A 20,759-nucleotide genomic window follows, 5' to 3' on the forward strand; every position below is an offset into this window, starting at 1 on the left:
TAGATTTAACTTGTAATTGAAAAAAAAAACTGGCACATTTATTTTTTAACGGTGTTCTTTGAAATCACAAATAAAATATGCTAGCCATTGGTGTTTTTCTCATATTTTGTGGTTTAACAAACATTTTATTTTGAGCCATTGACATACAATAGGTAGATCAATGTCACAATTAAACATTTAATAGCAAAAGACCAAAAAAAAAGTTTATTTTGCCCTACATTTTACAACAGTATATCCAGGGGTAAATCCTTGCAACTAATTATTTCTTAGTAAATGTAAAATGATGTGATCTATGTAAAAACATTAAATACATTATTTCTTTCTTGTTTTCCCAGACCTGTAACATCATTGGCTGATAATGTGGTGCTGGTAGAGAAGGACAAAACAGGCATTTCTCATCATTGTCTTCATCAACAGCAGCAGCAGACACAGCAAAACTACGCCCCTGCCCCGTCTAGCATCAAGACTTCATGTTTATCTGAAGAGCAAAGCAAACAGCAACACTTGTCCCCCCACAAAATGAATACAACCCTCTCCACTGACTTTACTAAATCTAAAATGAACCCTAACCCAGCCCCTCCTGACTCCATGAAACAGAAATCCCAGCACATTAACAACTCTCAGAGCCATCCCTATCCCAGCACAAGTCCAGCTGATCATATTAAGACTAAGGCCCACCCGGTCCAAATGGACATCTCAAAACCTAAACCCAATACCTCTCCAGAGGTCTCTAAGCATAAAATCCCCAGATATTCTGATTCGTCCCCCCCTCCATCAGGCCGTTTGTCCAGTAAAGTAGAAACAACGGAACTTCCTCGATCTGGTTTTAAGCCGGTGCCAGCTCGGTTAGAGTCAGATACTGTCAGCAGCACCAGGAGCCCTCTGATTATCGATAAGAATGAGACATTCACTGTTTACAGAGATCCAGCTCTGGTCTGTTCTGACAATGAGAACTCTTCCTCCGCCACTGTTTCCTCCAATCACGTGGCAGCATATCTCCATCCCCACCTACACACTCTCCACTCCTCTCCCCACTCCCCTTGCCTCACTCCTTCATCCCACCCACACGCTGCCTCTCACCTCCTAGCTCCTCCTCACACCTCTGCTTTACCCCACCCACACCTTCTACCTCCTGGGGTGCTTTCAGCCATGCCTCCTCCTCACACAGCATCTCTTCTGGGGGGCCACCCACGGCTTGACTCCCCTGGAGGGTTAGGTCACCTCGCTATGCCTCACCCAGGAAACCCACACCAGCAGTTTCTACAGGTCAATCTCAACATCATTGGCATTATTTTACAAAATTCTTAGCTGTCAACTAAAACTTGTTTGACTGTTTTTAGGGTCAAGGACCCCCTCCACACAGTCTACTCGCCCAGCCTCATACTGGAGCAGCAGGGTTGGGCCTCTATCCCATCATTTGGCAGTATCCCAATGGAACACCAACTTCCTACCAACCAGGAATCAACCTAACCCCCACTGCTAAATGGATTCACCCTGAAAATCAAGTGGCTGTTAATTCTGAAGCATCTCTCAGAAGGGTATGTGTATGTACATACTTCCTGATTGGGTATTAGTTGATTTGACAGTTTTAAAAAAAGAAAAGGAAATTCTGTGGTGGAAGTGGTTCATCCTTACCTAAAAGGGGTTAAATATGGCTCACATTTGTAATAATTCATTACAGTCCAACTGGACAATTTAAAATAATTAGAAATGAAAAAATACATTTTACGATATTACTGAACTAAGATCTACCTGGACATTATGGCTTTCCCCGCTTTCTCTTGCTGCCTGTTTGGAAGACTTTATGCCCTTAGTTTTGTCCTCAGCATGAGAAAAGATGTATTTTGTTTAAAGTCTTTGTAGTCAATAATATTTAGAATATTTCATTTAGTCAGCGTTTAAAAACATCTCAGAACATAGTAAAAATCTGCATTATGTATGTGGTCTTGGTCTTGTGCTGCAGTCGCATACAGTGTCCTCATCACTGCAAATGCCACACAGATTTGCCTGGCGATATCATGATCTACTCTTCAAGGTAATTAAACTCCTCCACTTGGGGTAAGGTCACCTCCCTAACCTGGAGATCGCATTCCGCCCATGGACTCAAACTTGGAGGTGTTGATTCTCATCTCAGTTGCTTCACACTAAGCTGCAAATCGATCCAGTGAGAGCTGAACATTGTGGCCAGATCAAGCCAGCAGGACCACATTATTTGGAAAAAGCAGAGACCTAATCCTGCATTTACCAAACCGGATCCCCTCAACACCCTGACTGAGGCTAGAAATTCTGTCCATAAATGTTATGAACAGAACAGGTGACAAAGGGCAAAGTCCAACCCTCACTGAAAACAGGTCCGACTTACTGCTGGCATTGTAGACAAAGTTCTGACACTGATCATACAGGGAACCGACTGCCACAGTCCGGCTGTTCGATACTACATACTCACTGAGCGTTCCCCACAGGACCTCTTGAGGGACACTGTAAAATTCCTTTTCCAAGTCCAAAAAGCACATGTAGACTCCTTGGGCAAACTCACATGCACTTTCAAGGATCCTGCCGAGAGTATAGAGTCGGTCCAAAGTTTCACAACTAGGGCAAAAACCACTCTACTCCTCCTGGATCTGATGTCTGACTATCCGGCGTACACCTGAAAAGACCTTACTGGGAAAGCTGAGAAGGGTGATCCCACAATAGTTGGAACATACCCTCCATTCTTAAAGAGAGGAACCACCACCCCGGGCTGCCAATCCAGAGATACGGCCTGCGATGTCCACACAATGTTGCAGAGTCTTGTCAACAAAGACAGCCCCACAGCATACAGAACCTTGATGAACTCTGCCCGGATCTCACCCCCTGGGGCCCTGCCACAGAGGAGTTTTTTAACTACCTCAGCATCCTCCTCCCCAGAAATAGGAGTCCACCACAGATTACCCAGACACTGCCTCCTTATAGGAAAATTGCGGAGTTCTTTGAAGTATTTCCTCCACCGATCTACAAGTTCACGATTCGAGGTCAGCAGCATCATATTGAAAGTGGTCGGGGGTGGAGCGATACTTGACTTTCAGTGAATTCTAGCTATATATATATATTTAATTTATTATATATATATATATATATATATATATATATATATATATATATAATCCATCCATTTTCTACCGCTTATTCCCTTTTGGGGTCGCGGGGGGCGCTGGCGCCTATCTCAGCTACAATCGGGCGGAAGGCGGGGTACGCCCTGGACAAGTCGCCACCTCATCGCTGGGCTACTTTAATTTCCGTGTTCATTTATTTACCCATATACACACACATAACACTCATCTACTCATTCTTGAGTTAAGGGTTGAAATACCCATCTTTGTTCTATTCTCTGTGACTATTTTTCTAACCACAGCTAGACTTTCTGGCAGACAATAAGTCTAGCAAAACTCCTACCCATTATGGACAACACCTCCCACCCACTACACTCGGAGCTTGTACAGAGAATGAGCACGTTCAGTGGAAGGCTCAGACTCCCAAAATGTAACATAGAACGACACAGGAGGTCCTTCATACCGACAGCCATCAGACTGTATAATGCATATGTTCCTTGACTGCATTTAAATGTAGGATATATGTAGAATATATTTATATTATTCATATATTATATATATAATATATTATATCTATTATTTATTATTATCATTGTTTATTGTGAGCAAACTGTGGTGCTGAATTAAATAAAGTACATTCTATTCTATGAACAGTAGATGGCAGTTTTGTTCTGTTTAAGAGTGTCACAAGTTCACAACATGGAGCTTACGGCAGATGAACTGCTTTACGGTAGACAAAAATGTGACTGCTGTTGTTGTGTTTTATTACCCGGCTGGGAGGACTTTAATGAAATTGCCTAACAATAAGCCAACATAAGAAATCAAGAACTCGCCCTCGATCATTCTACAGTTATAACATCATTGGGCGGACACGCTCTTTATACTGTGGGAAAGCGGACGTGAAAACAGACTGTCGACATGTCACTCAGGTCCGCTTGGAGCTGGAGGGGGCGTGGCCTCCAGCTCCGCCTGAATTTCGGGAGATTTTCGGGAGAAAATTTGTCCCGGGAGGTTTTCGGGAGAGGCGCCGAATTTCGGGAGTCTCCCGGAAAATCCGGGAGGGTTGGCAAGTATGATCTGCAGCCCTTGCTATGCGTCGAAGTGAGTCCAACTAGATCCAGCTGGAACTTCTCCACTTCATACACCCAGCCGGCTCCTTCCCTCCAGAAAGGTGACGTTCCACCTCACAATAGAGGATCAGACTGCCAAGGGCCCTGTCATCTGCTGCCTTGCAGCCCACATTGCACCCGACCTCTATGCCCCCTCCTATGAGTGTTGAGACCAATGGAGGGGGGGGACCTCTAGACCAGGGGTGGGCATTACGTCGATCGCGATTGACTGGTCGATCTCGGAGGGTGTGTCAGTCAATCTAAAGCTAGGCATTAAAAAATATACATAAAAATGAGCAATCATCAATCATACCAAGACTTCCCTTTCGTCAGTTGTTTGACATTCTCGGCACCCGAGGATCTTGTGAGATGACGCTGGCTGCTGCGAGCTCATATTTAAGAAAAAAATCACTAACAGGGCGGACGCAGAGAAACACATTTTATTTCTAGAGACTCCGTACCTACTGTCAAAACTCTAAAGACCGACTGCACAGTTCCTGTCTTCACCATAAAAGACCTGTTTCATCCTGCCTGTGCTAACAAAATAAGAGTCTCAGAAAGCTAGCGTGCACAAGCTAGCAAGCTACGGAGTTTGATGCCAATGTATTTCTCCCCCCCCCTCAGCGACCGCTTTCTCACTTGCTTGCCCACCCGCACACTCACTAACGTCACTCACCTGCTGCCAGACATTAAAGGGCCACACACATATGCTACTCTCATAACAAAGTGTTTAAAAACGAGTATGCAAGTTGGACAAATGAGATGCCAAATCCAACCACTTTCATGTGGTATTGGACAGAAAGGAGGACTTTTTTTTCCTCCATTTGAAAATGCGGACGTTATCAGCATCTCTGTCTAATTCCAATCAATGCAAGTCATCAGAATCAAATACACCAACTTATATTCTTGTCTTCATGAAAGAAAGGAATCTATGTGTGTTAAACATGCTTGTATTATCATTAAACACCATTAACTTGTTAACAAAAATGTCTCTTTCATAAATAAATAAGTATAAATTATAAATAGGAATGAGGTAGATCTACTCGACTTGGTCAATTGAAAAGTAGCTCACCTGCAGATAAAATAGTGTGAGCGCCCCTGCTCTAGACGGTTTCATGGGGACAAGCCCGGTCACCAGGCACTTGCCATCAAGCCCCACCTCTCGGTCAGGCTCCAAGGGGCCGCGTCCAGGCAAGATTAAACTGGGTTTTTGGTTTTGTGTTTCCATAGAGGTCATTTGACAAGCACTTTGTCTGGTTCCTCACCCAAGACCTGTTTGTATTGGTATACTCATAGAAGCCCCCAGACATCACAGCTCCTAAGATCAATTGGACACTCAAACTCCTCTACCATGATAATGTGGCAGCTCATGAATGGGGATAAAAATCAATAATGTTTATAATTATTTGCATTTACTGTATGTGGGTACTGCGCAGCCATTTTTTGCGATGGGAACTTCCTCATAAACACTTGGTTGCAAGTGTGAACGGGACCACACTGTTTTGAGGGCTGTACAGTACACCCATTGGCTTTCAGCCTTTCCCTTAACTTTAAAAAAGATAATTGGAACACATCTTGTTTGACGGGAATGAGGGCGAAGGCCTAAGACAAGTCAAGAACTAAGAGATAATTGCAATTCAGTACTTGAAGAAACCGTTGTTGAAAAATACAGGGAATGTATTTGATGTACTTTAGGCCTCCCGAATTTCAGACATCTGAAAAGAGAAGTTGATCCACTCCTTTAAAGACACTCCAAGGTTTCAGATCTCTTTAACAATTTTCTATGAAATTAAGGTCTGAAATCTGACTAGGCCTCCACAGCATTGTAACGTCTTTTTTGTTGAGCCACTTCTTTCTTGCCTGAATATTTTGTTTCATTGTCATGTTGGAAGAAAACCCATTCACGATGTAAGATTGCATAGAACTCCTGAGGGCGAAAAATTCAATCTTGAATTTCATTCATTTTCAAATTGAGCCCTGTGTGGGGTTTTTTTTTCACACAGCTTCTCACTCAAGGGGCAAGACTCATTTGTGTACTTTGTCGGCGTTCAGAATTGTTACTCATCGGTTGGAAATCATATACTTATTTCACTCAAATACAGATTAATTGTTCTACTTTTATTATTTTCTTGTGGATTGTGTCTGTTAAAAGGAACTGTATGTTACTGTATTTCAAGGCATGACATATTTAAAATAGGTGTAATTTGACAAAGACTTTAAATTTTTCATTATTGTATTATTTTCACATATCTGTCTGTGTTTTATATCCAGAACACAGCCAGTCCCTGGTTGCACCAAGCTGCTTGTAGTGGTGGTGACAGTTTGGGTTTACTGAGTCACGTACCAGTGAGGCCAGCCAGCGCTGATCCCCACCGCCCCCCTGTTAAGATCAACACACATGCGAGCCCACCGCTGTCGAAAACCATCATGGACATTCATAAAGAGTAAGTTATTTTGTGGACTGCCATACATTAACAATCAATTAAATTAAGTTAATACTTTTACAATGTGTTTATAATCTTAAATGTTTGACTTTGCTGTCTGTAGAGACGTGGCTAAGAGAGGCTATGTGGATCCAATGAGAACACTGACGTTGGCCCAGCTGAAACAGGAGCCTGTGGACGCTAATAGAATTATCACAGGAAAAGATGCTCACCTACACCGCCTCTACTTGGATGCCCACAGCAATGTACGCCTGGCAAATACACAGGTATAGTACTCTGACACGCATTGATTGAGGTCAAGCTTTTAATTAGTTTTAAGTGATGTGGTAATTCAGAACTGATAAGGGGTGTCGAGGTATGCCATAATGATGGGTTTGTACGCTACAATTCAGAAACAACAAATATTTTGTAATTGTGGCAGCTACAACAAAAAAATAAGGTATGTAGGGAGGGCACTTTGATACATTTTTTAAATTAAATAGGATAAAACCAATCCAATATAGGTCAATGTAGGCTAAGCTCTTATATTTCAGCTTAATGTTAAAGATCACAAAGCAAATTACTGTGATTCATAATGATATAGATTAATAATACATATATTTTATTTTTTAAATATAAAAATAGGTAACACTTACTTTTTTGCTATGATGTCTACTAAAAAATGTCAGCACACTTCTTTTGTTTTATTCACTTGTTCATTTACTTATTTCACCTTAATGCCAATTGTTCCTCCACTGCAGACTTTAACAGTGAAAAAGGGATTTTCCCAGAGCTCTGGCATTGCTAGCCAAAGGCTGTGTGTTCCACATTGATCTGACACAATGTAGTGTAGTTTGGCTGGTTTGAATTAAAAACATGGATACATTATTATATTAATATGTTCATTTTATTAGCACCTAAGATATCTAGAGATTAGTGCTCTAATTGCCAGATAGTGATTAGCGGCACAAGCTGCCAGCTAGCGATTAGCGCTCCAGTTGCCAGCTAGCTGTTACTGTTGTTATATTGTGCTATTTGAAAAGCTTAGTATTACACAATAGGAAGGTACTTTAGGATTCGATTAATTTAAAACACAATAACAATTTTATGTAGGGGGTCCCAGCTCAATCTCTGCCTTAGTTTGGGGGTCCGTGGCCTGAAAATCAGAAGCCCCCTGTGTCAGAATATTACTTTATACAGCTCAAGTCTATTCAGCCACTTTTTTGTTTCACTGCAAAAGCAATCTTTAATTAAGAACATGTTTTTTCCCCAAGGATGCTGTGGATCAAACCAGTAAATACAAAGAGGAGAATCGACAAATCTTGAAGGAGAGCATCGAAGTAGCCCCTTTCACTGCCAAGATTCAACGCTCATGTGAACCTGGAAGTGACAGGGATAGAGAGAGAAGCCGAGACCCTATTTTTCCCATCAGGATACCAGCTCTTGGTTCCCCTAACCCTAAGGCGGGTCACCCACATCCACATCTTATTCAGTCAGAAAAGAGCAACTATTTCACCACTTTGTCCAATAGTGTTGTAAATGAGCCCCCACGATTGTACCCTTCCAAAGAGCTCAGCTCATACTATGAAAAGGTATCAATCGGCGCTTCAGGAGTTGTGGCCAGTGTTGGAGCAGCTGTCTCAAGTCAGGGTTCTTTGTCTCTAGGCAACTACAATGCCAAAGTGTCCCTCTCTAAGCCACCTCCCCTAATTAAGCATCATCCAGAGGGAGGTGAGGGACTAGCTGGGAAAATCACAGAACAGCTCAACCAGCAGGCGACAGTCCAACATCATCACACAGTTGTAGAAAGGATGGAGCGCTGCAGCCCTGCCATTTCCCCTTCCTCCTCCACATGTTCCTCTTCAGCCTCCAACCACTATCCTCATCATCATCACCACCACCACCACCCACAGCAACACAACTTCAGGGCAATGCCTTCTCTTCACAGAGCACCCGTCTTCCATCCACCCACTCAGCATGCGCTGGAACGCAGGGAGGCTGCAGAGCGAGAGCGGGAAAAGGAACGGGAGAAGGAAAGGGAGAGAGCTGGCTATGTTGGACGTCTGTCTCCGCCGACTCTTACTCCAATCCAACCAGTTACCTTAGCAGCAGCTAGTGGCAAAACATCAGTCGAGCAGCAGAAGCCCCCCACGCTACTACCGGAACTCAGGGATGTCAAAGGGCATGGAAATACTTCTTTAGTTGCCTCTGCTGTCAATGGGGAGAATATGACTTCATTGGGTGTGTGGAGAGGTGGTGACATCAGTCAAGAGAGGGGAGCTCTCTTTGTGAGAGAGAAAGGAATGACAAGAGGCAAGCCCCAAGCTGCAATGGCTTCAGTCATAGTGTGTCCATCGACGTCCATCAAGTTTGACAATCCTGCAAACAAATCTGGTGCAATGAGCCCAGACGAGTTACCTTTGAGGAGGTTCTACTCGTCAAAGTTTCAAGGGGAATGTCAAAAATCTGGAGAGAGTGTTCGAGATCATGGAGCTAATCGAGTTATTAAACCCAACTCTAACTTGGATGACATGTACATCCATTTTAAAAGGAACTCAATGCGTGGCATGCAGGAGACTGTGGGAGCCAGTTCCACAAACTCCGTTCACAGGACTGCTGTATCATCAGCTATGCAGAGTAGAAGCGAGCCAACCACTCCTGAACTGGCCTACTCAGCTTCAGCTCGTCAGGTGCTCAGCCAATCAGGACTAGGAGAGCACCAGGGAGTGTTGGTTTCCGGTACAACATCGCCAGGGGGATCCTTGCCTTCCCCTAGTCCGTCTGGCACACCACAACCCAGCCCTAACCTCACTCCGAGACCTAGCCCCACTTCTGGCTCCAGTCAGGCGTACTCCCCCTCGTTTGTTCACCTCAAGAAGCACAAAGCTGCATTGGCAGCAGCCCAGTCAAAAAATAGTAGCCTGTGTTCTGCTTCTATGTCTCTCACAACTGGAACATCATCTCTCACTGTAGATTCCATTGACAAAACCTACAACTTAACTCCTCCAACTGCCTCCAAACAAGCGTCTTCAATGGATAGTAGTAGTAGTAGCAGTAGCAGCGGCTCAGCAAGTGGCAGAACGACGCCAGGAAAATCAAGTCCCCTGCACAATGGACAGTCCTTTGGGCCTGCTTCAACAAGTAGTGGGCAGGCCAGTAACTACCACAAACTGAAGAAAGCCTGGTTAACTCGGCATTCTGAAGAGGATCGAAACACAACTGCTACTAAGAGCGCCGCTAGTACTAAACCAGAGAAATTACCCAGCACCAGCAACACCACAACTATGTCAGAAATGATCAAACCATGTACCGTCAACCTCAGCGCCTCTACATCCAGTGAGGTGGACCTCAGCAAGGACAATGTAAACAAGGGAGAGCGAGAGAAGCTCTCAGAGGAGAAGACTGGTGGGCCAACAGAAGAAAGGAAAGTGTCATCCTCATTGAGGCGAGGAAGCAAACGAACATATGAATCGCCTTCAGAGAGTGGCGGGGATGAGTCAGACGCCAGTGAAAGCAAGCTGGAGGGCAGAGCCAAGCGCCAACCTAAACCAACTTACAAAAAGAAACAGAATGACATGGCCAAAAAGAAAGGGGACAATGAAAAGGAGGATGACGAAGTAAAGGCCAATGGTATCTTTCGATCAGCTAAAGAGAAAACCAAACTCAAACTGGCCAGCAGCAGTAAGTCGTTTAATGCAGATATTTTACAGTTGTATCTTGTTTGTCCATAATTAATAATAACTAGGCTTGTAAATTGATTACCGTATTTCCTTGAATTGCCGCAGGGCATATAGTATGCGCCTGCCTTGAATTACTGCCGGGCCAATCTCCCTTCGCAAAATAATTAGCGCATGCTTAGTATTACCGCCTGGTCAAACTCGTGACGTCACGAGTGACACTTCCCCTGTCTTCATTTTCAAAATGGAGGAGGCTGATTTCAATACCGATAATTTCAAATCGCATAAAGGGAAGAAGATTAAGAGCTATCCAGTAGGATTTAAGGTCCAAGCTTACATCACACTAAAATTTGTACTGCATGCCTTTGGTAAGTGCCGTAGTGAGAATAGCGCATGCTTACTTTTACCGCATGCCTTTGGTAAGCGCAGGAGTGAGAAGAGGTTTTAAATTAATTAGCCCCCCGGCGGCAATTCAAGGAAATACGGTATTTTGTTTACTCTGATTAATGACATTCTTGAAGTGGGATTAATCAATATTAATCACATTAGCTTTAGAAAATACTCTTAATATTTGGATACAAATGCAATTTTGTAGTCAAAATGTCATACTGGAACATTTTTTTATGTTTTACTGAACTGCAAATCTTTGATTTGCTCAAAACTTGGTGACAGTAAGTATATTATGTGTGCACATTTTAAACGTATTTGCAATAACAGAGCAAACAAGGTACAAACATACAGTACCTTAATAATGTAATAAACACACCCATAAGAAACTTTACATTAACATCTGCATTTATTCTTCTTTAGTTTAAACAGTTAAAATAAACAAGCGTATTTACCTTTTAATCCTTTTTTTGTACAACTTACCTTTGTACGACAGGATTTGGCGTCATGAACAACATCTTGCAGCACTAAGTCTTTATAAATGTTAAGTGGCCAACATGCGTTAGCTGTCCATTTAGAAAAGGCATTGTTAAAATTATTGGTGCAGCATAGTTTTTTGTTCTCTGTTTGATGTTATGCTACCAGCGCCCTTGTTTCGCCATTGTTACATTCATGTTTCACTTTAAGATGTTATTTTCAGACATGTGAAATGTCAGTGAAAGTGTGGAAATCAGCATTTTTAAAAATTTATTTTCTCGAAAAAATATCACTCTTGTGTATTTCAATGGAAATATAAAAAAAATACGATCCAAACAATTTTTGTTGATCGCTCACATCTGCCACAGCTACTCGCTGTTCCTCACCACTGTGAGTTGCAGGACAGGTAGGCGATCAGGAACACCAAAACAAAGCTCGCTAGTTAACAGTTTGCATTAACAACCTAACTTTTTGTTGCCTCTGTTCCCTGTTGATGTGCGCCACTAATAAGAAAGTTTGTTGCTGCAATACTAAGTAATTACCTATTTTATCTAAAGTTTTGTCAGTTTGTTTAGAAGGGTACAGAACATACTCCTTCAACTATCATAACACGGGCGTGTAACGTGATCATCATTCATTTATGATTACGCAATATATATACATTTTTTATTAATCACATGCGTTATCGTGTTAGCCCTAATAATACCATACAACTTTGCGACTGATATATAATGTCTGGCTGCTGCTTGGTTGATAAAGTAATTTTGTAACTAAAGGTTGCTGGTTTTTGCGTCAAGTCCATGATAATCCCAAAGTTCGAGCTGGACACCCAGCCCTCTGTTCTACCTGATGCTCTCTCACAGTACCATGGTTAAATACATCAAACTAAAATACACTGTGCTGTATCAGCGATAGGGATAGGTATTACATTTCTTTAGAGAAAAAAGCAACCAGTAAACCAATTATTTATAATAATTGTATTTTTATATCTTTGTCTTACATAATAGTAATAATAATCATGTTTTTGAAAAATTATTTTAACATTTAGTCCTAAATGATTTGTGACAAACAAACAAAAAACACCTAACCCCCAGGCAGACGTTATGTAATTTCTCACGGTAAATAAAGAATACATTTACAGACTTGCCAGATTTTTTTCTTTTTTAACAATAATTGACTAATTGATTAATAAGTGCATACATTATTGTTCAAATAAAGGACAGTGTTTAAGCACAAATATGCTATAAAATGAAGTCCTTAACGGGAAGCGATTATTAAACATTAGTGTTTTTAAAATAACTTCCGTAAACATAATATGATTTAACAGAAAGAGACTAATTGTAATGATCGACTGAGTATTTACATTTACACTTCAATTCTCTCCCTAATTCATTCAAACTGATCCATTTAGTCAGAATACACCCAGACCAATTAGGTTTTTCACTACACAGTAGAGATGCGCGGATAGGCAATTATTTCATCCGCAACCGCATCACAAAAGTCGTTATCCACCCGCCATCTACCGGAACCAACATTTAATCAAAACCACACCCGCCCGCCACCCGCCCGTTGTTATATATCTAATATAGACGATGCAAGGCATTAGTGAGGTTACAAAGCTTTTGCCTGTTAAAGAAAGGAGACTGATCCAATGCAGCAAAGACATTCAATGCGCGCCATGCATTAGTGGCTAAGACATATTATTGCGTGATAATATTATTTATCATTATTATAATATTATTGTCATTTCCATTAAGAAAGTGTTGACTATTGTTGCCAATGTCGTCAGATCAGGAGTGCATAACTCACACTTTGTGTGCGCAGTTACAGCAAGCAGAACAATGCTTTTAAGAAGTTAAAAAAATGTTTTAGAAAGACTAGGCCTATATTTTCATTAGGTAAAAAAAATGTTCTGAATTTAATTCAATGAATATTAACTTGTTAACTTTATAATGCTCAAATAGGGACAAGAGCGGGGTGCACAGTGAAACAATGAACAATTTTGCGACAAAGATGAACCTTTATTGATTGATCCGCAGCCATGACAAAATATCAGACAATCTCCATTGTCAACAACAGGCAGGAAAATAAAGATAAACACATAGCCTATGTCGTAGGCATAGCCATAGGTTCATACGTTTTTAAGTTGAAATAAAAAATGTGCCTCATAAGCCTTAGGCTGTCAATCACGTGCACAAACTTAAATTATACAATCACATATGTGTCATCCCTATTGAAACTAAAACACATTAAATAAATAATAATAATAAATTACCTGCAACTTATTGGCCAAGGCAAATAGCTGAAGGGGGGAAATCAAACCCATCAGACTGCACTTTATCATCAAACTTGAATTATAATGAAAATAGACGGTCGCGACGAACAAAGCAGGCTAAATAGCCTTACATTGTACCCAATCGGAGATGCGCTTCACTGTAAAGCGAGGCCAAATAATTACTACACAGTAGTATATCTCGAATAAATAAATAAAAAAAACAATAAACAACGCAATTGCCTTAATTCATTTGCATTGTAGTGCGCCCAAACAACATTTACCTATCAAAATTCTTCAGCTGACCAAACTCAGTATAGGTTAGACATGGGCTTATTTGGTATAAGTAACGTAGACTAATTTGTTTAACATATCCAACCGTATGTCTACTTACTTTTGTTTTTGTTAGCACTATGCACGAATAAAATGGCGTCTACAGTGCCAGGATTCAGGCGAGAGCGCCTGGCCTCTAAAATGCGCCCTGCAGCGCTGAAGGAGCGCTCACTTGCGGCACTTGTCTTTTTCTTTTTTTCTTCTTCTTCTGTTGTGTTGTGTTTTTTTGTGCTGCAGTGCCTGATGAACAATTGACTGTTTCAAAGAGTGCTGCTCGTTTTTCGTATGTGGGTAACATTTAACTATGTATATATTAGGGGTGTGGGGAAAAATCGATTCGAATACGAATCGAATCCTTTACGTTGTGCGATTCAGAATCGATTCTCATTTTTTATTTATATATATATATTTTTTTTCTTAATTATTATTTTTTTAATCAATCCAACAAACCACTACACAGCAATACCATAACAATGCAATCCAATTCCAAAACCAAACCTGACCCAGCAACACTCAGAACTGCAATAAACAGAGCAATTGAGAGGAGACACAAACACGACACAGAACAATCCAAAAGTAATGAAACAAAAATGAATATTATCAACAACAGTATCAATATTAATTATAATTTCAACATAGCAGTGATTAAAAATCCCTCATTGACATTATCATTAGACATTTATAAAAATAATAAAAAAGAACAATAGTGTCACAGTGGCTTACACTTGCATCGCATCTCATAAGCTTGACAACACACTGTATCCAATGTTTTCACAAAGATAAAATAAGTCATATTTTTGGTTCGTTTAATAGTTAAAACAAATTTACATTATTGCAATCAGTTGACAAAACATTGTCCTTTACAATTATAAAAGCATTTTTTTTTTTTTTATCTGCTACTTTGTTAGCATGTCAGCAGACTGGGGTAGGTCCTGCTGAAATCCTATGTATTGAATGAATACAGAATCGTTTTGAATCGGAAAAATATCGTTTTTGAATCGAGAATCGAATCGAAAAAATCGATATATTATCGAATCGTGACCCCAAAAATCGATATTGAATCGAATCGTGGTACACCCAAAGATTCACAGCCCTATATTTCCGAATTGGTTCAACCGCCACCCGCCCGAATCTATTTAAAATAAAAAATGTTCTCATGTCACCCGCCTTACCTGCAGTTTATCCGCAGACTCCGCGGTTGTGTCCGCAATCCGCGCATCTCTACTACACAGTCATATTAGGCCAATTTGGTCACAGACTAAACATATTTTACATTTAACAATAAGTTTGTGTTGTTGTGTTGAATGATGGGTGCAGTTATTCTTAGGTCAAGTTAGCATTTATGTTTCTTCTAAGTAAATAAATAAATAGATTTTTCTTGACTTTGCAATATCCATTTTTTCCAGATGGTATCCCACGCTCTGTCCTGAAGGACTGGCGAAAGGTGAAAAAGTTAAAACAGACCGGAGAGTCTTTCCTTCAAGATGATTCGTGCTCAGAAATTGGACCCAATTTGCAGAAATGTCGGGAGTGCAGGGTGATCCGCAGCAAGAAAGGCGAAGAGCCAGCCCATTCTCCCGTATTCTGTCGCTTCTACTATTTCAGACGGTAAAGTTGATGAATACTGAAAAAAAAAGCAATTTTAATATCCTAAACAATTTTAAAACCTGTTTGAGGTTTTTGAGAAAAATGGGTCCATTAGCCTTTCATTTCTCTCTGCAATGCACATTTTATCCCATTAATGGTCACATAAGCTTCTACTCTAAAAACGTTCCCAGTTTTTTTTTAGGTACTATTGTATTGTCGCTATGTATTTGTTAACTTTACGTGGGTTTTTTTTCTTTCCCTCTCACCATCCAGGCTTTCCTATAGTAAAAATGGAGTAATCCGGGTGGACGGCTTTACCACTCCTGACCAGTTCGATGATGAAGCCCTTGCCTTGTGGATCCCTGGAGCAATGGAGGAGAACCACCTGGACCAAACCACAGCCAAGTACATCCTCAGCTTCATTGGAGACATGTTTTGTCAGATGGTCGTGATGGAGGATACAGCAGCCTCCTGGGTCAAGAAGGATGGTGTGTGGTCTTCAAAAATGGCTGACATTCTTATGTAACTCTTTCAACACTTTAAGGTTAAACCATCTTTGTATGTGTTTTAGCCAAACTGGTATGGAAGCGCGCAGTTCGGGGCGTGAGGGAGATGTGTGATGCCTGTGAGGCAACGCTCTTCAACATCCATTGGGTCTGTCAAAAATGCGGTTTTGTTGTCTGCTTGGATTGCTACAAGGCCAAGGACAAAAAGAGCTCCAAAGGTCAGTTGTATTTATTGTTGGACCGTTACAAGAAAGGTAAAAGGCCACATGTGCTCACTTAACCAGGATTTTGTAAGATGACAAGAAATAATCCAAATAGAGGTTTATTTATGTATTGCAATCCTACACGCTACATTTAACACATATGAACACAAGATGTAATGTATGTACTGTAAATAGATGCCACCATCTCATGCTTAACTACTCTGCAGCTCAACGGAGTTAAGTTTATTTCATGTACAGTATATGTGTTTTCAAAAATGTACCTTCTGACCTATATCTTTCTTTCTGCGTCAGATAAAGACCTATATACATGGCTTAAGTGTGTGAAAGGGCAGACTCATGATCACAAACACCTCATGCCAACACAGATCATACCTGGCACAGGTACAGAACACAATATTCTTCATTTAAATGGTCTGTTCGTTTTGATTGACACTGCAAAAAAAGTATTTATTTGATAATGTTTTTCAGTGTGGTTGTAGTTTGCAGTGGTATACAACAGTACTTTTTTTTATCAATGGCGTATAACTTCTTTGGAGTGAAGAAGGCAGAAAAAGCAAAAGCCATTTTCAAACTGTACATTTAGCCATATTTTAATATGGGAGATCTACACAAAGTGCAAAGAGAAAGTTGCTACAGAGCTTAAAATGTTACAGTGTATATGTACTGCATTATTTTTTTTCTTCCTGCAGAGCTACAGTATAGTATTTTGGAAAATAAAAACCCACTTCAACTCAAAGTCAGGGCCAGGATTAGAATTATTTTGGGTTTTAAATTAAGTGCCTAGTTCTTGTTGTTGTTAAGCAAAAATTTCATCTCATCCACTTGGTACAACTACATGTATATTGTTAAACTTCTTCTTTGCTTTTCTTTTATTATTTCAGTATTAACTGAATTAGTGAAGTCCATGCATTTGTTGAGAGAAAAACACAACATCAAATCGCACTGTGCTTGCACAAACAAACAGAACCTCCTCAACAAAATTCCAGCCACCAATGGGGTCTCACAGGTAAAGTGATATTTTTCATACTACAAATTATCTCTCCAAAAACAGTCTGAATTTTAGGTGAATTATGGATATTTTGCATTTGTAAATAAAAGCACAGCCTCTAGCAGCCATGATGCACCAACATTTAAACTAAGAATCATAATCACATAATGTTCATGGTTCTTCTAGTTTTCACTTTATTGATATTTTTTGATATTATGATTTCTTGTAATCTGAGTTGTAACAAGCCATTCTATTCTAATTTATGTGTACATTTTAGGTTACCATCAACAAGTATCAAAAATATTGGACCTTTTGTATAATTTTGTGGTGTTAATTTGACCTGTGGTCCTTACATCTCTGCCAGGTACTGCAGAATGTTCTGAATCATAGCAACAAACTGTCTCTGGTGAAGACTGAATTACGATCTCAGCAAAACTCTGATCAAGGAGGAACAAAGGTAGAGACCAATGGAGGAGGAGGAAGAAGTCCTGCCAGTGACGCGGGGAGTGCTTCAGTTACTCCACCAGAGTCACAGTCACCTCTGCATTTCCTGGCCAACCTGGCAGAGCAAAAATCCAGGGAGGAAAAGAAAGGCAAGATTATTATTTTTTTCTTTTAATGACAATTGACTTGAATTTTCCTAAATGTTTTTGTGATCAACTCTTTGTCTAACAGAAAACAAAGACTCTGTGTTGTTGGGTAAATCAGTGAAAGAAGACAAGGAAGGGGATAGCCTTGAGCTCCTGCAACAATGTAAAACCACATCGTTGGTTGCAAACAGTACAGAGCAGGGCTCCACTCTCAGAGATTTGCTCACGACCACTGCTGGGAAACTGAAGCTGGGCTCCACTGATGCTGGGATCGCTTTTGCACCAGTATACTCAACTGCTTCACAGGTGCACAAACACATTGTTGTTAGCAGTCATTTTGATTGTGTAACCAGTACAGTAGGGCTCAACAAAAGTGATTTTGTGCAACTGGAATGACCGGAAGCTACAAAACCAAATGTTTTAAGGAGCGGCTGGGGATATGTTGCTTTTTCATTTACCTAGTATCCTTATTGGCCTGGGGTGATTTTTTTTTAACAGCCTCAATAAAAAAATCTGGTTAACTTAGGACACGCAATTTGGCCAATTTTAACGCTAAGGTGATATATTATGAGGGGTGTCTCAATGAAATATTGATATTTGATTTTGGCCCGATATTGGCAAATAATTATTCGATACAAGCAGTCCTGCAGCAGTAAATGTGCTGCAGGAATGATCGACAGTAAAGGTAACATCTAAATGTCTTCCAATAAGCACTCAAGGTTAGTATTTTCTTGTATTCTATTAACGTAATTTACAAAACATAAATGTAGGCTATAGGCAACCAGGAGGTAGCAGCTACACAACTGCTGAGCACACAATGCAAAGTTGTCAAGGCAGAAGTCTATTTGAAAGTATCCAGTAACAAACGTGTCTGTGCGTATTTGATTCAACTTATTGAGACATAACTTAATGAATTATTGTGGCCACTAGGAGTCACCCAAGAAATAATTACGACTCCACTTGAACTTGAAGACAGCATAAGTTAACTCCAGATGGTTAACAATAAATATGTTAGTGTTTTCATTCCCACCACTATTCTCTGTTTGAGCAATTTAATTAATCAAGTATTTTCTAAAACTATATATAATTTGTGCTGATGTCATATTAGCTAATACTTAACGGTCCAAAATTGATATACTATTGGAAGTTAAAAAGTTGTATCAGGACACTATTTTTTGGTATTATTCAATGAAAGAAATAAAATGTCTACATATTTACATGTATGATGTAGTATATGGTCTTTATGTCTTTTTGGGTTTTTTTTTTCCAATTGTTTTGGACATGCTTAACAAGTTACATTACACATGATTATATATCACAGCGTAGCTGCCTTTTTTTAAAATCCATCCATCAATTTTCTACCGCTTGTACCTCTCGGGGTCATGGGGTTGCTGGAACCTATCACAGCTGCAATGGGGCAGAAGGTGGCGTACACCATGGACAAGTCGCCAATACAGAAAGACAGACAACAATCACACTCACATTGACACACTAGAGACCATTTAGTTTTGCAAATCAACCTATCCCCGGGAGAGAGCAATACTTATTGTTGACACTTAGTTGGTAAAGGTATATCATCATGCTATTGCATAGTTGAAGCCGCTTTTATCAACTGGAAGAAGCACAAACCATGTTAGATTGTGTCATTCAAAACCGTATTGTTGGCTGTGAAGCTGAACTGTACCTTTTGGTAGAACTGAACATTTGTGGAAAATATGGTTAGGTTTCATAATCTCAGGAATAACGTGTTTAATTTTTCCTGTTCTTGTTTAAGACTGGAAAAGGTGGGCGCTCCATGCCCAATATACTAGATGACATCATTGCGTCTGTTGTTGAAAACAAAATCCCTGCCAGCCGCCAGAGTATCGCCACGAAGCTTTCAATCAAGCAAGAGCCCGTCATCCCTCTCAACCACAGCAACCCCTCAGTTGTTGTCCCAGAAGATACCAAAATGGACAGGAAGAAGTGTATGCCTTTCTCAACTGTGATTTCAGAGAACTCATCCAATCTGTATCCTGATATTCCTCACTGCTGGCTAAATAATGGACGATTACTGTGGCTCAAAGATCACCGTAACCAGAATAACTGGAAGCTGTTTAGGGAATGTTGGAAACAGGGACAGGTACATGTCATTTGTTTTTATAGGCAGTAAGGGTATATGGCATACAGTATGTCATCATTAATATGTGTAAACTATATTTTGTGTAGCCTGTGTTAGTGTCTGGAATCCACAAGCGACTAAATACCACTCTGTGGAAAGCGGACTCTTTCAATCAAGAGTTTGCAGACCATCAGGGAGACCTTCTCAACTGTAAAAACCAGGTGGTCACCAACTCAGGGATTAAGGAGTTCTGGGATGGATTTGAGGACATCACCAGTGAGTTTCTAAGTCTACACTTTGAAAGCCTGAACTTAAATTAAAAAATGTTAATTCAGTAGTCTAACCATGGTCTTGTGATATTTTCAGAACGACTCAAGTCCAAAGATGGAGAGCCAGTGGTTTACAGACTGAAAGACTGGCCTTCTGGAGAGGAGTTTATGGCTCTCATGCCATCAAGGTTCATACTTTCACCAGACATATTTACCGTTTCTTCCCGACAATAAAGCACACATGTATATAAGCTGAACCCACTTAATTTTTGAAGAAAAAAACATTTTCAATATATTAGCCACACCGAACTATTAGCCGCAGATATGTACGCCGCGAAATGGGTTATTTTCACAGAAAGTTTCTCTAAATGTTTGTTTACATTCCTTAATAGTTTTTAAACGGTGTCTGTAACACGGCAATAAAAATGGTGATAAAAAAAAACAGAAGTCATGGTCATGGACCCCCTACGCTGCAGAAGAGAGCTCTCCAGTTCAGCTAAACAGACTCAATAACTTGTGAAACTGAAACAATACAAAAATAATTCCGTTGTAATTTAATAATACTAATAAAAACACTCACAGATGTTTTAGCATATTCGCTATTGCTAACAGCGCTAGCGTCATTACATTACAATAGCATGTACAAATATGCATGAAAAGACTCCTACAGTCAACACACATGGGACAGTTTAGTAAGTATAAACCGTTTTAGTTGTACAGTAAAACT

At 40.3% G+C, this 20,759-nt stretch overlaps 1 protein-coding gene across 2 annotated transcripts in view; it reads left to right on the forward strand.

Annotated features, from left to right (window-relative positions):
• The window catches only part of jmjd1cb (jumonji domain containing 1Cb), a 211,602-nt gene that overhangs the window by 179,775 nt on the left and 11,068 nt on the right, over positions 1–20,759 (forward strand). For both annotated transcript variants that reach the window (XM_061908710.1, XM_061908711.1), the window contains 15 exons: positions 336–1,266; positions 1,341–1,538; positions 6,470–6,642; positions 6,746–6,908; positions 7,896–10,302; positions 15,174–15,375; positions 15,628–15,842; positions 15,926–16,078; positions 16,376–16,465; positions 16,966–17,090; positions 17,437–17,665; positions 17,748–17,968; positions 19,437–19,784; positions 19,871–20,039; positions 20,130–20,220. In XM_061908710.1, the coding sequence (XP_061764694.1) occupies positions 336–1,266; positions 1,341–1,538; positions 6,470–6,642; positions 6,746–6,908; positions 7,896–10,302; positions 15,174–15,375; positions 15,628–15,842; positions 15,926–16,078; positions 16,376–16,465; positions 16,966–17,090; positions 17,437–17,665; positions 17,748–17,968; positions 19,437–19,784; positions 19,871–20,039; positions 20,130–20,220 (5,715 nt within the window). The remainder of the gene's footprint in view (positions 1–335; positions 1,267–1,340; positions 1,539–6,469; positions 6,643–6,745; positions 6,909–7,895; positions 10,303–15,173; positions 15,376–15,627; positions 15,843–15,925; positions 16,079–16,375; positions 16,466–16,965; positions 17,091–17,436; positions 17,666–17,747; positions 17,969–19,436; positions 19,785–19,870; positions 20,040–20,129; positions 20,221–20,759) is intronic.

Source organism: Nerophis ophidion, linkage group LG08 (genome assembly GCF_033978795.1).
Source record: "Nerophis ophidion isolate RoL-2023_Sa linkage group LG08, RoL_Noph_v1.0, whole genome shotgun sequence".
Lineage (NCBI taxonomy): Eukaryota > Metazoa > Chordata > Actinopteri > Syngnathiformes > Syngnathidae > Nerophis > Nerophis ophidion.